General features: G+C 44.9%; 1 protein-coding gene across 2 annotated transcripts in view; it reads left to right on the top strand.

Moving 5' to 3' along the window:
- The window catches only part of TRIP11 (thyroid hormone receptor interactor 11), a 79,074-nt gene that overhangs the window by 15,880 nt on the left and 47,653 nt on the right, over positions 1 to 15,541 (top strand). For both annotated transcript variants that reach the window (XM_008271914.5, XM_002719595.6), the window contains exons 5-10: positions 59 to 127; positions 3,102 to 3,267; positions 3,541 to 3,903; positions 8,930 to 8,970; positions 10,550 to 10,636; positions 14,457 to 14,663. In XM_008271914.5, coding sequence (XP_008270136.1) covers positions 59 to 127; positions 3,102 to 3,267; positions 3,541 to 3,903; positions 8,930 to 8,970; positions 10,550 to 10,636; positions 14,457 to 14,663 — 933 coding nt within the window. The remainder of the gene's footprint in view (positions 1 to 58; positions 128 to 3,101; positions 3,268 to 3,540; positions 3,904 to 8,929; positions 8,971 to 10,549; positions 10,637 to 14,456; positions 14,664 to 15,541) is intronic.

Genomic DNA, 15,541 nt, shown 5'->3' with positions numbered 1-15,541 from the left:
GTGGCTTCCTATTTTCCAAGGAAAATGTTTTAATCATTTTCTAATTCTCTTTTTCTAGACTTCCAAGGCACAAGGAACACAGAGTTCTGATCAAAGTGAAATCTGCAAACTGCAGAATATCATTCAAGTAAGTCAGCCTGTTAATTGACAATGGCTACTTTGCATGTAAATGTCTGTGTATTAAAAGCATAAAGAGACAGGCATGTGACACAGTGGTGAGACGCTGCCTGCAGTGCCCTCCACATTGGAGAACCCAGTGCCAGCTCGGCCCGGTTCAAGCTGCTGTTCATTCATGCGCATCCTGGGAGGCAGAGGGGAGGGCTCCATGCCACCTACACGGGAGACCTGATTGGAGTTCCAGGCTCCTGGCTTGTCCTGGCCCAGCTCTTGTTACTGGGGGCATCTGAGGAGTGACTCAGTGGTGGGAGGTGTGCATGTATCTGTCTGTCTGCATTTCAAATAAAATAAATACATCTGAAATAGCGTAAAATAAAACCATAAAGGTCAGACAGGCATCTTGCCTAGTGGTTAGGATGCTCATGTCCCGTATTGAAGTCCCTGGGTTCCATACCCAACTCCTGTCCTGCTCCAGCTTCCTGTTAATGCGGATCTTGAGTGACAGTGTGGTGGCTCAGGTGACTGGGCTCCTGCCTGTTGTGTGGGAGATCTGGATTGACTTCCCAGCTCCTGGTTTCAGCCCAGGACAGCCCAGTGCTGGCATCTGGGGAGTGACTCAGCAAATGGGAGCTCACTCTTTCTGTCCCTCTGCCTCTCAGATAAATGAATAACAGTGTGAAGAAGAAAAAAAAAATGTCTAAGTAAGTCTCGGTTTTAAAAATTATTGTATAGAAAATGATATTCCTTTTTTACTGTCTTGTAGCTTCTTTTTTTGTGTAGTAAGAAATATAAAAATGTCTCCATAAAATCTTTTGATTTTGAATGTTTTTTTATCAGTGATTTGTATTTTTCATGAGTTTCTGCGCTCTACTATGTAATCTTGTAAAACTGTCATTTTTAGGACAGTTCCAAGGTTGCTAAAGTTTCAAAGTTTAGGGTTAAATAAAATGCTTGTATTGTTCACTGTAAATTATTTTATCTTGGTGGGGCTTTTTGTCAGTTACTGGTTTTTTTCGGGCCTTAATTACACATACTTACGACAGTGTGTTGTTTTTAGTGTGTTAAATGCTGTCAGATACAGAATTTTTAACTTTTCCAGCTGTTGCAGTACAAGTGGGGTTGGTTCTGTAGTCAGAGCTGGGTTTGAATCCTGGCTGTTCTGCTTTCTGAGCAAGTTACTTAACCTCTCCAGGCCTCTGTTTTATTATCAATAATGCAGTGTCGTAATACCTAGATTGCAGGAATATTTTGAGATTTTAAGTGTAAAACTTGTAGCCAGGTACTGGCACCCAAGAATAACTTTGACTTCCCTTCTTAGGAACTAGAAACTAGAAAAATTTTTAGATTAGGATTCTTGGTTATAAACCACAAAACCACCTCTAGCTAAATAGAGCCAAAAGTTTACCAGAAGGACCGGGTGGTTCATCCACAGAATTAAAGAGTTGGGCCGTTGCTGTGGTGTCATAGTCTTGAGTCTCCGCCTGCGGCGCTAGCATCCCCTATGGACAGGGGTTCGTGTCCTGGCTGCTCTTCCGATCCAGCTCTCTGCTGTGGCCTGGGAAAGCAGTGGAAGATGGCCCAAGTGCTTGGGCCCCTGCGTCCGCATGGAAGGCCTGGAAAAAGCTCTTGGCTCTTGATTTTAGATCAGCCCAGCTTCTGCTCTCAAATGAATAATAAAATCTTTAAAAAAAGAAAGAGTTGAACATTCTGGCTTGTAGAAGGACAGGAGCAAGAGCAGCACCAGATATCCAGATGGGCAGAGACTTTTTTTTTTTTAAATATTTATTTCAATAGCAGAGTTACAGAGAGAGATGGACATGTACACACATACACACATGCACACATAAACCCAAAGACGGAGAGAAAGATCGCCCATCTGCTGATTCACTCCCCAAATGGCCACAATGGCTGGGGCTGGGCCAGGCCAAAACTAGGAGCCAGGAGCTTCATCTGGTCTCACAGCTGGGTGCAGGGACCCACACACTTGGGCCATCTTCTGCTGCTTTCCCAGGTGTATTAGTAGGGAACTGGATCCAAAGTGAAACAGCCGGGACTTGAATTGGTGCTCATATGGGTTGCCGGTGTAGCAGGTGGCTTAACCTGCTGTGCTACAGTGTTTCAGGGGCAGACTGTTAAGTTGCAGTTTCCTGTCCAACTTGTTGCCCTTTTAAAGGGACTCTGCTCACGAGGCATTTGCCTGGAGGAGACACTGATGGTATCGACATGGGGGCAAGAATCTTGGTTTCCAGATTGGAAGTCCCATCAGACTGGTGGGGGAAAGCTCAAAGGATAGGGATAGTAGGACAAGTACAGACAGCCGGAGCACTGATAATGGCGTTGGTGCTCTGTTACTAGGAACGGAGAAGTTCATGGTCACAGATTCCAAGGAAATGATATTTTTGTTTATCTTTCATTTCAGTGTTTTCTTGCTGCTATTCCCTGATTAAAAGTAAAACAACTGTTTCTAAACCCTAAGAAAGGAAAAGGTAGTCTCTGAGCGTTGTCCTGATTTGGGGACTATATTTAAATGAATTTCAGCCTTAGCATGTTCAGAGAATCACTTTTTTTTAAAGATATTTATTTATTTGAGAGGTAGAGTTACAGACAGTGAGAGGGAGAGACAGGGAGAAAGGTCTTCCTTCCATTGCTTCACTCCCCAAATGGCCGCAATGGCCGGAGCTACGCAGATCTGAAGCCAGGAGCCAGGAGCTTCCTTCTGCTCTCCCATGTTGGTGCAAGGGCCCAAGCACTTGGGCCATCCTCCACTGCCTTCCCAGGCCACAGCAGAGAGCTGGCTTGGAAGAGAAGCAGCCAGGACTAGAACTGCCGCCCATATGGGATGCTGGCACTGCAGGCGGAGGATTAACCTACTGTGCCACTGTGCCAGCCCCTCAGAGAATTACTTTTAATAGAGACTTTTAGACAGCAGTGAGTTACGTTAACTTATTGATAATAAGTGTATTCATAACTTGATTTTTTTTAAGGAACTTAAACAAAACCGAAGTCAGGAAATTGATGACCATCAACATGAAATGTCAGTATTGCAGAATGCTCATCAGCAGAAATTGACTGAGATAACTCGTCGGCATCGAGAGGAATTGAGTGACTATGAAGAACGAATTGAAGAACTTGAAAAGCTGTTGGAGCAAGGTTATTAGTTTTATTAATTTGACATGCAGGTGCAGGGGCTCAAGGACTTGGGCCATCTTCTACTGCTTTCCCAGGCCACAGCAGAGAGCTGGATCAGAAGTGGAGCAGTTGGGACTTTTTTTTTTATTTAAAAATGCCTTTTCTACCATTTTAACTTTCCTCTTTAAGCTCTCCAAATTGTGAACTCTCGTAAATATCTTAGTTAAGTATAGCAAGCTGCTTATAGCCTGGTGCTTGATATTTGACATCCTTGATTTTATGTTTATGTTCTAGGTGGCTCAGGAGTTACAACAGCTGATCATTCTAAAGTCTCAGAATTGCAGAAGTCTGTTCAAGTTCTGCAAACTGAAAAAGTAGAGTCTACTAGAAGAATCAAGGAACTTGAGGAAGAAATAAAAGACATAAATCAAAGGTTATCTTCTGCAGAAAATGACAGGGATGTTTTGAAGAGAGAACATGAACAGCTAAATGTGGAAAAGAGACAAATGATTGAAGAATGTGACAACTTGAAACTGGAGTGTAGTAAATTGCAGGCGTACGCTATGAAGCAAGGTGACGCTGTGGCAGGGAAGGAGGCAGTTCTTGTGCAGAGTCCCGCGACGGAAGAGGTGCTGAGGCTGCAGCAAGCCCTGTCTGGTATAAAATGTTTGGAACTTATTTCCGATTGGCCTTTCATTGCATACTAGTTGTTTTAGAGACAGTCGCTTCAAGAACTGCGTACTTCGTGGAAATGAAGTATTAATGAAAATGACTGTAATTTGAGTAAAATTGTTTGGTGTGGAATCAGTGCTGTAGTTCCTAGATTGACAATAGGAACCTTCTACTAAAAGGGGTTAAGTATTGGCTAGGTGTCTTTCAGCCTCCCTTCCTTGTCCTTGAAGTATTTACATGGAACTCATTGAGGAGACCATGTCGGTTTCTGGGAAATGTTTATGTACCTAGACTTTACAGAGGGTGTGGAGTATAGACCTGTGTAGTTTTTTTTTTTTTTTTGGACAGGCAGAGTGGATAGTAAGAGAGAGAGAGACAGAGAGAAAGGTCTTCCTTTTGCCGTTGGTTCACCCTCCAATGGCCGCCACGGCTGGCGCGCTGCAGCCGGCGCACCGCACTGATCCAAAGGCAGGAGCCAGGTATTTATCCTGGTCTCCCATGGGGTGCAGGGCCCAAGCACTTGGGCCATCCTCCACTGCACTCCCTGGCCACAGCAGAGAGCTGGCCTGGAAGAGGGGCAACTGGGACAGAATCCGGCGCCCCGACTGGGACTAGAACCCGGTGTGCCGGTGCCGCTAGGTGGAGGATTAGCCTATTGAGCCGTGGCGCTGGCTTCTTATTTTTAAAGATTTATTTATTTGAAAGTTACAGAGAGGGAGAGGCAGAGAGAGAAAGGTCTTTCATCCACTCATTCACTCCCCCAAATAGCTGCAACGCCTGGGCTGGGCTGGGCCAGACTGAAGCCAGGAGCTTCATTCAGGTCTCCCACGTGGATGGAGGGGCCTAAGTACGCATTGGTCATCTGCTGCTGCTTTCCCAGGCACATTGGCAGCGAGCTGGATCAGAAGCGGAGCAGCCGGGACTCGAGCCTGCACCCGTATAGGACGTCGGTGCTGCAGGCAGTGGCTTTACCCGCTCTGACCCAGCGCCAGCCCATGCTTGTTTTCATCTATACAGATTGCAGCACTTTGCGATTCCTCAAGGCCCAGACCCTTCATTAGGGAACGTAGCCTGCCTTCTTCAGACACTGTTGCTTCTGGACGTGATCTCCTGAGTTGAAGCCAGAGCCCCACCAGTGATGAGAACCGGGGGCCATCCCTTGTTGCCCATGCTCCAGATGATGGCTAGTTACTCTTTCAGTATTTTGTTCTGGGAAAAATGAGCATTAAACACAATGGGCCAGACACCAGTATTCATTCATGCCAGGAAAACACGGGGGAGCGCTTCACCTCAAAAGATGTATTTTTATTTTGTCCTTTGTCCTCTTCTTACAGTATAAATTCTCACATTGTAAACCTGAATCATTCATTCCTCCTCTGGAGGTTGCCAGGCCTGGTGCACTTTTAACTCCCCACATTAACTCACCCAGTGGTTTGTCATGAACTCCTGATAGGGATGGCCAACTCACTACACACCGCGTGGGCTCTGCAGCCAGAGTCAGGTTCTGGGTGAAGCCAGTGTGCCCTCCCCCTCTTTCCCTGCCATGGCGTGGGTGGCGTTTACCAGTCTCACAGAGCTAAGTTAGAAGTTACCACCAGCAAGCCCTGCGGTTTCTGTTTCCCCTGGTTCAGTGACGTCAATTCTGTCCCAGAGTGCTCCAGGGTGTCAGGCACATCAGTCCAGGTGAGCTACCAGGGCAGCAAAGCAGAGCCGTGCAGTGGCCCCTGGCCCCTTCGATGTGGCTTCAGTTGAAGTAACTGCGCTCTTGTTTGGTGACCAGTGTCCATTTGTCGTTCGGGGTGATCTGTGTGGTTTATTAGGGAAGCACACCTGCTGCCCTCGTCCTTTCCTTCTGTCCAGGGCCGCAGCTTTACTTGTGCTTTGCCTGTGCCGACCGTGGCCGTCTCATAGTGGAGAAGAATGGAACGTAACTGGCTGAACCCCGCTCTGTCCCTAGCTGGCTGATCGCGAGCAAGTGCCTTGGTTTCGGTGGTTGTGTGTGTGTGCGTGTGTGTGCTGTGCGTCTGCAGGGTTTAGGTAATAGTGCCTGCCTCTGCTTGTGGTAAGATTGAGGATTATGTGAGTTTCTACATTTAAGGTTCTATTTAGAACAGTGTCTGGCCCATACTAAGTGTTATAGATCTTGTATTCTCTTGGATCCTTCAGTCTGTATTTTTTTCATTCAACAGCAGAAAAACTGTTGAGAAATGCAGAGCAGGCTACCCCCTGCCTTTGGTGCTTGTTGCGCCCTGTGAACCTCCCCCCTGCACAGAAAATGTCCGTCACGATCGGATCCCTGTCTGCCCTTCAGTGTCAGCGATCATCAATCTTCCCGTTTTAAGCTGTAGCCATCTGTAGCTCCCTGAATCAGCCGTACTGTCTCTTAGTGCTGGTGCCTTGCATATGCTGTTTTCTCTGTATGGAGAGTCTGTGCTTCTTTTAGCCAACACCTAGTATACAGGAAAGAGTTCATGGAATATGGAAGACAGATTAATTTTGGTAAAAATAATTTTTTAAATCCATGTATAGCTTCCTCATAATTCACTTAAAAAAAAAAAAAAGGTTTATTTATTTATTTGAAAGGCAGAGTCACGTGTAGAGAAGGAGAGACAGAGAAAGATTTCTTCTATCTGCTGTCCCACTCCCCAGACGGCTGCAATGGCCTGAACTGGGCCAGGCTGAAGCCAGGAGCCTGGAGTTCCATCCAGGTCTCCCACATGGGTGCAGAGGCCTAAGCACTTGGACCATCTTCCCAGAAGGCCCAGGCACATCAGCAGGGAGTTGGATTGGAAATGGAGCAACCAGGACGTGAACCTATATGGGATGCTGGCATCACAGGGGGCAGCTTAATTCACTCAACCACAATGCTGGCCCTTCATAATTCACTTTTTTTTTTTTTAAGATTTATTTTATTTATTTGAAAGAATGTTACAGAGGAGACATACAGAGAGAGAGATCTTCCGTCTTCCAAATGGCCACAACAGCCAGGCCTTGGCCAGGCAGAAGCCAGAACCAGGAGCTTCATCATGTCTCACACATGGGTGCAGGGGCCCCCAAGGACTTAGGCCACATCTTCCACTGCTTTCCTAGGCGTGTTAGCAGGGAGGTGATTCAGAACTGGAGCAGCAGGGACTTGAGCTGACCTCCACATGGGCTGCCAGGCTTACAGGTGGCAGTTTAACCCATTGCACCACAATGCCAGCCCCAAATTCACTTTTTTTCTAAAACATATAAATATAAATAAATAAATATATAAATATAAATAAATAAATAAAATAATAAATATAAATAATAAGTAAAATATAAACACATACATATTTATATATTTAATACATAATGTATAATTATGTATAATATATAATGATATATAATATATATAAGTATATACATACATATATATGTCTGTGTGTATATATATGTATGTATGTATTTATTTGAAAGAGTTACAGAAAAGGTGAGCCAGAGGCTGAGAGAGAGATCCTCCATTCGCTTTTTCATTCCACAAATGGCCACAACAGCTAGGGCCAGGCCAGGCCAAAGCCAGGAGCCAAGAGCTTCATCCAGGTCTCCCATGTGGATGCAGGGGCCCAAGTACTTGGGCCATGTTCCACTTCTTCCCCGGGCGCATTAGCAGGAAGCTGGATCAGTAGTGGAGCAGCCGGGACTCAAATCTGTGCCCATAAGGGATGCTGACACTGTAGGCAGAGGCTTAACTTTTTATGCCACAGCACTGGCCCCCATAATTCACTTTTTTTTTAACCCAGAAACATTTTATTTGAAGTATACAAATTTTATGCATTCCTTAAAACAATTCACTTTTTTTTTTAAAACAAAAACTTCTATAGTACATTCCTTTTTTTTTTTAAGATTATTTATTTGAAAGAGTAACAGAGAGGAGAGGCAGAGAGCGAGGGCTGGGGGGTCTTCCATCCAATGGTTCACTCCCCAATTGGCCACAATGGCTGGAGCTGTGCCGATGCGAAGCCAGGAGCTTCTTCCGGGTCTCCCACGTGGGTGCAGGGGCCCAAGGACTTGGGCCATCTTCTACTACTTTCCCAGGCCATAGCAGAGAGCTGGATCAGAAGTGGAGGAGCCGAGTCTCAAACTCACACCCATATGGGATGCCAATACTTTAGGTCAGGGCGTTAACTGGCTGCACCACAGCGCGGGCCCCAACAATTCACTTTTTAATGAACTTGTTGGAGACCCTTCTTGGCTTCAGTGCAGATACTACCTCCACTGGGCGCTAGGTAGCACTGGCATCTCCCGGCCATCTTTCTCCCCCTCATCTGGATTCGGGGTTCACTGGTTTGCCTCCTGTCACCTTGTGTTTGGTGCACCACACTGGATCGTCGTCATGGGTTTACTTTTCCCCCTCTGAGTTGTCAGCTCTTTGAGAAGAAGAGCTGCAGTTTTCATCTTGTAGTCTGACACCCAGCCTCTCAGCAAATGCTCAGCATTTCCTGAATGAACGTTAATGAGTTACTTCCGCTGGACTTGTTCCTCTCCCAGATCCTCTTCTGTTTATGGACCTGTTGATGAAGCCAGACTAAATGGTCTTTTTGGCAGCAGTCCTGTCAAAAGATAACTGAGATTATTGTATTATTGGGTTACAAATGTACATTTTTGTACTTTTAGGTTTTTCCTTTCTCCTTAGACCTTTTACTCTGCAACCCAGCTAACCAACTGATTTTGAAAGAGTTGTTAGTGTCTTTATCAAGGAAATAACTTCATGACTCATCCAGTGTGCAGTTGTTAATTGTTTCTTATATCTTTCCACAGAATTGGATGTTAACATGTTTGTTACTGGCATTTATGTTATGGTTTCTTTGATGTAGCCAAAATTAAAATATGAGCAAAAAAAAAGTTATACTTCAAACTGTCAGTGCTTGTTAATTGTGCTTATAAACGCATTTTCTTTTCATTGTGTTGGCCTTTTGAGTTTAATATAATAGGTAATTATTGTTATTCGATGTAATTTTAATGTTAAATTCATTTATTGTTTTTACAGATGCTGAAAATGAAATTAAAAGACTGAGTAATTTAAACCAGGTAAATTGATGATAAGTGAAAAAGCTTTTGTTGGTTTATTAAGAAAAAGTATTTTTGTTTATTATACTTGCTGGTTTTTTTTTCTCTTTTTTTGCAAATTCATGTTAACTTACTCTAAGAACTTTGGTCTCAACAATGTTACGTTTGCTGATTATTAACAGAAACAAACATTTTAGAAAGATTTACTTGGCCGGCGCTGCGGCTCACTAGGCTAATCCTCCACCTGCGGCGCCGGTACCCCGGGTTCTAGTCCCGGTCGGGGCGCTGGATTCTGTCCCAGTTGCTCCCCTTCCACAGCTCTCTGCTGTGGCCTGGGAAGGCAGTGGAGGATGGCCCAAGTGCTTGGGCCCTGCACCCGCATGGGAGACCAGGAGAAGCACCTGGCTCTCGGCTTCGGATCAGCGCAGCACGCCGGCCGCAGCGGCCATTGAGGGGTAAACTAATGGAAAAGGAAGACCTTTCTGTCTGTCTGTCTCTCTCACTGTCCACTCTGCCTGTCAATAAATAAATAAATAAATAAAAAGGTTTACTTATTTATTTGAAAGGCAGAACAACAGAGAGGTCTTTCATTAGTGGTTCACTCCCCAAATGGCCACAATAGCCGGGTCTGGGCCATGCCGAAGCCAGGAGCTCCATCCTGGTCTCCCACATGGGTGGCGGGGTCCAAGTTCTTGGGTCATCTGGTAGATTCCTAGGCTCTATTTGCAGGAAGCTGGATCATAAGCTAAATAGCCAGAACTGAATCCAGCACTCCAATATGGGATGCCCGCGTCACAAGTGACAGCGTAACTCACTGTCCCACAACACTGGCACCAGAAACAAACCTTCTGTGGGATAAATGGACATAATTTTAAAAGTTGCATAATTGAAAAATACAGGTATAAGTTTTTTTTTAAGATTTATTTATTTATTTGAAAGAGTTACACAGAGAGGAGAGGCAGAGAGAGAGAGAGAGAGAGAGAGAGAGAGACAAAGTCTTCCATCCAATGGTTCATTCCCTAATTGACCACAACGGCTGGAGCTGCGCCAATCTGAAGCCAGGAGCCAGGAGCTTCTTGCAGGTCTCCCACATAGGTGCAGGGGCCCAAGGACTTGGGCCATCCTCCACTGCTTCCCCAGACCATAGCAGAGAGCTGGATTGGAAGTGGAGCAGCCGGGTCTCGAACCGTTGCCCACATGGGATGCTGGTGCTTTAGGCCAGGGCATTAACCTGCTGGCCCACAGCGCCGGCCCCAGATATGTCTTCGAAGACAAATGTTACATGTGTAGAGATGGTAGAAACAGGTCCTGTAGCAAAGCAAGGAACATGATTTAATTTTCCTTCATAAATTTTGGGAGTTGTTTCTCTCTGATAATTCAGGTTGTTCTTTAAATATATTTTATATATTTTTCAAATATAATAAGTCCTCCATAAGAACGTCTGCAATGACTAGCTTTAGATGGGCCAGTGTTGTTGCATTTTTATAATTTTTACATACCACTAAAGAAATACTGAGTAGATAATTGTATGACTTGTCTGCTTTTTTTGTGAACTGGGGACTTTTTGTTATCTGGAAACATTGCTGTAACATTTTTGTAGGATAACAGTCTCACTGATGATAATCTGAAACTTAAAATGGAAGTGCAAGTTTTAGAAAAAGAGAAGTCGTTACTGAATCAAGAAAAGGTGAGTGCTGTGACAGCGGGCACAGAGCTGGCGTGATGTGTATGTTACAGTTCATGGCTAAGGGCACAGAGCTGGCGTGATGAGTGTGTTACAGTTCATGGCTAAGGGCACAGAGCTGGCGTGATGTGTGTGTTACAGTTCACAGCTAAAGGCACAGAGCTGGCGTGATGGGTATGTTACAGTTCATGGCTAAGGGCGCAGAGCTGACATGATGCGTGTGTTACAGTTCATGGCTAAGGGCACAGAGCTGACATGATGCGTGTGTTACAGTTCATGGCTAAGGGCACAGAGCTGGTGTGATGTGTGTGTGACAGTTCACGGCTAAGGGCACAGAGCTGGAGTGATGTGTGTGTTGCAGTTCACAGCTAAGGGCACAGAGCTGACATGATGCATGTGTTACAGTTCATGGCTAAGGGCACAGAGCTGGCGTGATGTGTGTGTTAGCTAAGGGCACAGAGCTGGAGTGATGTGTGTGTTGTACTTCACGGCTAAGGGCACAGAGCTGACGTGATGTGTGTGTCGCAGTTCACGTCTAAGGGCCAGTTTCCAGCACATGGAATGCTGGTGATAAAGCTGACCTCATCGATGCTGTCATGCCAAGTTGTAGTACCTGGGCAGGGTTCACCTTTAGAGATAAAGTAGAAGGCACGCAGCTGTGAGCAGAGAGAGAGGGGAAGGCCCTGTGTAGGTTTCCAGAGGAGCCCAGACAGCAGCGGCAAACAGGTGGGTCAGGAGGTCTGTTGTGTGTGCCCCAGAGCGTGTCTCAGGGCGGATAGGAACTTCAGTGGCCAGGGGGTCAGGAGGGACAGTTTGTGTGGTAAAAATAGGACCTTTTTGTGTGTATCGGTACAGCGTTGTGTACAGGAAGAGGTGCTTTTATGTTAGTTACCACTTGATAGTTCCTTGGCTAAGACAGGTGGTTAAACCTAGGACACTTCTAGCTTCTATTGCTAAAGTCCAGTGTTTTAGCACAGTGTAAAGTTTTAAAGTAATACATTTATTGATCGATGAATTAGTAATAAGTAAATGCTGACAAACTTGAGCCAGTGCAGGTGGTGGAGTGGCTTCACAGCTCTGTTTCTGGGCCTTTTTCCCAGTCAGTCTCTTACCAATTTCTGATGCAGCTTTCTAGACTATGTCTATCCTAGTACAATTATATAGATAAATAGCTTTCAAAATACCGTATTTACTAGTCTTACGTACCTTAACATTGTGTTTTCAGTACACAGTGTTTCTCCAAAGAAGGACTATTAGCATTTAAGTGGGTAAATTCTCAGTTATGTGCACTACCCTAAGCATTGTGGATTTTTTTTAAAGATTTATTCTATTTATTTGAGAGACAGAGAGGTCCCCCATCTGCTGGTTCACTCCTCAGATGACCACAATGGCCAGAGCTGAGCTGATCTGAAGCCAGGACCCAGGAGCCAGGAGCTTCTTCCAGGTCTCCCATGTGGGTGCAGGGGCCCAAGGACTTGGGCCATCTTCCACTGCTTTCCCAGGCCACAGCAGAGAACTGGATAGGAAGTGGAGCAGCTGGGACTTGAACCGGCGCCCATGCGGGATGCTGGTGCTGCAGGCTGGGACTTTAACCTGCTGCGGCAAAGTGCTGTCCCCGCACTGTGGAATTCTTGCCAGTACTCTTCCTACCTCCTAACTGCCGCTGTTGTCTCCCAGTCGTTTTTCATTACCATATAATATACATTTCCTGCATTCTGTTTCTGCTCCCGTTGTATTGTGTTCTTTGTCTACCTGGGGTAGGGATATTTGATAGCCTTTAGACCTCCCTGCACAAGTCTAGTAGGGCCAATAAGATTCTCATGTTATTTTTGGCTTTGCGAGTTGAGAGTCCATTGTAGCTGCTCCCTGAGTCTGCTTGCGGATTTGAGGACGCCCGGAGAACCTGCGAGACCGTGTGTGCTCTTCAGATTCACCAGAGAGGACGCTGGTGCTCGCTCCTGAATGGACAGATAACTTCAGAAAGATAGAAGACAATTCCATCTTGTCTGCTTATTTATTTTTGTTCCCTTAAAAGATTTTTTATTCTATCTGAAAGGCACAGTTACAGAGAGAAAATCTATCCACGGGTTCACTCCCTAGAGGGCCGCAACTTGGGCCAGTGCTGGCCCAGACCGAACTCAGGAGCCAGGAGCTTCTTTGATCTCCCACATGAGTGCAGAGTCCCAAACACTTGGCCATCTTCCACTGCTTTTCCAGGCACATTAACAGGGAGCTGGATCGCAAGTGGAGCAGCTGGGACTCGAACTGGTGGCTATGTGGGATGCGGCGCTGCAGGCGGTGGCTTTACCCGCTGTGTGACAACACTGGCCCCAGTCTGTCTTATTTTTAAAGCAGTTTCGCTCTGAGTTGTAGTTCAGAATAAGCGTTTGAACTGGAGGGGAATGAATTGTGATGCAGACATTCTAATACAGCAGCTATTAGTCTCCTTTATTAGGTATATTTAGGCTCTTTGAAGAAATTTGAAATTCTTGTTACTTGGAAGTAGATTCCATAGAAGTTCAATATTTAAATATCTATGAATAAAAGAAGGCTTTATAGCTATATATGTTATATTACAAACATCATAACATAATCAGAGGTTAAAATAATGTGGAAGCACAGCAAATTGTCCTCCTTCTGGGTTTTTGGAAAAAGCATTAAATATCTAGTAATAGACTATAAAATGTGTGTATGTGTCTTTCGGAATACCAGGTTTGAGAGAGGGAAACCTAGTCTGCTAAGGTTAAAGGGAAGGGAAGAAGGAGGGGTACCTTCCTGGGTCAAGAAGAGGTTCCATGTTCTGATAAAAACAGGTAATAGGGGTATTCCATTAATGAGAGAAGAAGCTTTTTTTTGACTGATTTGAAAGGAGGAGTTACAGAAAGGGAGAGGCAGAGAGAGATCTTCCATTCACTCCCCAAGTAGCTGGAATGGCTCAGACTGGGCCAGATAGAAACCAGGAGCTTCATTCGGATCTCCCATGTGCGAGGAGGGGCCCAGTCACTTGGGCGACCCTCCGTTGCTTTCCCAGGTGCATTAGCAAGAGTCGGATTGGAAGTGGAGCAGCTGGGACTCGAACTGGCACTCATATGGGAGCCAGCACTGCAGGTGGCAGCTTAACCCACTACACCACAGCGGCAGCCCCCACCTTCTATGTTTTGATTAGGATAGGACTGTAGAGTGAATTAGTAGTGATTTATGCATTTTTATTTAGTCTGTGGCTGTTGGTGACTGAATATTACAGAATGGAAGTGAAGACTTGGGACATTTTGAAAGCTGTGTGGTTGGCAATGGGGAGAGAACAAAGGGAAGCGGTGGTGAGAGGTCAGAGCAGACTCAGCTGGGAAGGTTCTTGTCTAAGGTGAGGCAGTAGCCCCTGATTTTTAAATTTATTTGAAAGGCAGAGACATGGAGTGGGACGAGAGGGGGCGGTTATCTCTCATCCTCTGGTTTACTTCCCAAATACCTGCAGCAGTCAGGGCTGGGCCAGGCAGAAGCCAGGAGGGTGTGTATTAGCAGGAAACCAGAATTGCGAGTGGAGCCAGTGCTGGATGCAGGCTGGCGTCTGAACTGCCCCAGATGCCTGCCCCAGTTGGCATCGTATCTACAGCTGTGGAGCTGTTTCGTTGAAGCTGCAAATTAAATTGCACGTGACTGAAGGCTGTGATTCGTTGAATTTTTAGACATCATCATTGAGGTATTGTTGAATGAATGATCCAGTAGATTCCCCAGTTGTGTGTGTGTCTGTGTGCATGTGTTTATTTTCATCTTTTGGCTTCTCTTCTTCAGTTATGTTTTTTGTTCTTCCCCTTCATCATTTAAGGAGGAACTTCAGAAATCACTTGTAAAATTAAATAATGAATATGAAGTCATTAAAAACACAGACATGAGAAATTTGGATTCAGAATTACATGACTTAAGATGTAATTTGGAGGCAAAGGAACAAGAACTCAATCAGAGTATTAATGAAAAGGAAATACTGATGGCTGAGTTGGAAGAACTGGACAAACAGAATCAAGAAGCTACAAAGGTTAGACTCTTAAGATAGTGACGTGGCACTTTCTACTCAGGAGACTGAACATTGCATTGACATGAAAAAAATAATGGGTGCAATTTAGTTTTGTGATTTAATATTTTAGTTCATAGAGATCGGCACTTTTTTCATAAAATGTTGGATAGTTAAACATTTTGTCTTTGCAGGCCATATACTCTCAATTGCAGCTGCTCAACCCTGCTTTTTTAAATATGTAAACAAATCTACATGGCTGGCCATGTTTCAATAAAACTTTATTTACAAAAGAGACAGTAGGCCTGATCTGACCCATGGTTTGTTAACTCCTGCTGTAATGTCTCAGAGTTGAGAATACACAACTTAACGGTTTACCATCTTATTTTTTCTTTAAAGATTTATTCATTCATTTATTTTGAAAGAGTTATAGAGAGAGAAGGCAAGACAGAGAGACAGCCAGCTTCCATCCACTGGTTCACTGCCCAGGTGGCTGCAACAGCCAGTGCTGGACCATACCCAAGCCAGGAGCTTCATCCAGGTCTCCCATGAGGGTGACAGGGGCCCAAACACTTGGGCCATCTTCTGCTGCCTTCCTAGGCCATTAACAGAGCTGGATCCAAAGCAGAGCACCTGGGACCTGAAGTGGCACCTGAAGGGGATGCCAGTGTCACAGGCAATGGCTTTAATGCTGTGCCACAACACCAGCTCCCCCTTTTTTGGTTTTAATCCTCATCTCTAAACTGGTAAGAAAGACTTGCTGTAAGTAAATGATTTTGTAGGGGATGTTGGGATAGAAAAATAGTTGTTTTTAAGAAAGGTTAGAAATTTCTGAGGATTCTGTTATGTATGAATTCTAAAATTTGCTTTAGATACTAAAATGAGAAGATGTAAATTTATCA

Source organism: Oryctolagus cuniculus, chromosome 20, assembly GCF_051225735.1.
Source record: "Oryctolagus cuniculus isolate XC-2025 breed Fujian yellow rabbit chromosome 20, ASM5122573v1, whole genome shotgun sequence".
Classification (NCBI taxonomy): Eukaryota; Metazoa; Chordata; class Mammalia; order Lagomorpha; family Leporidae; genus Oryctolagus; species Oryctolagus cuniculus.
Note: the sequence above shows the minus strand (reverse complement) of the source record. Positions and strands in the feature narration are given on the sequence as shown.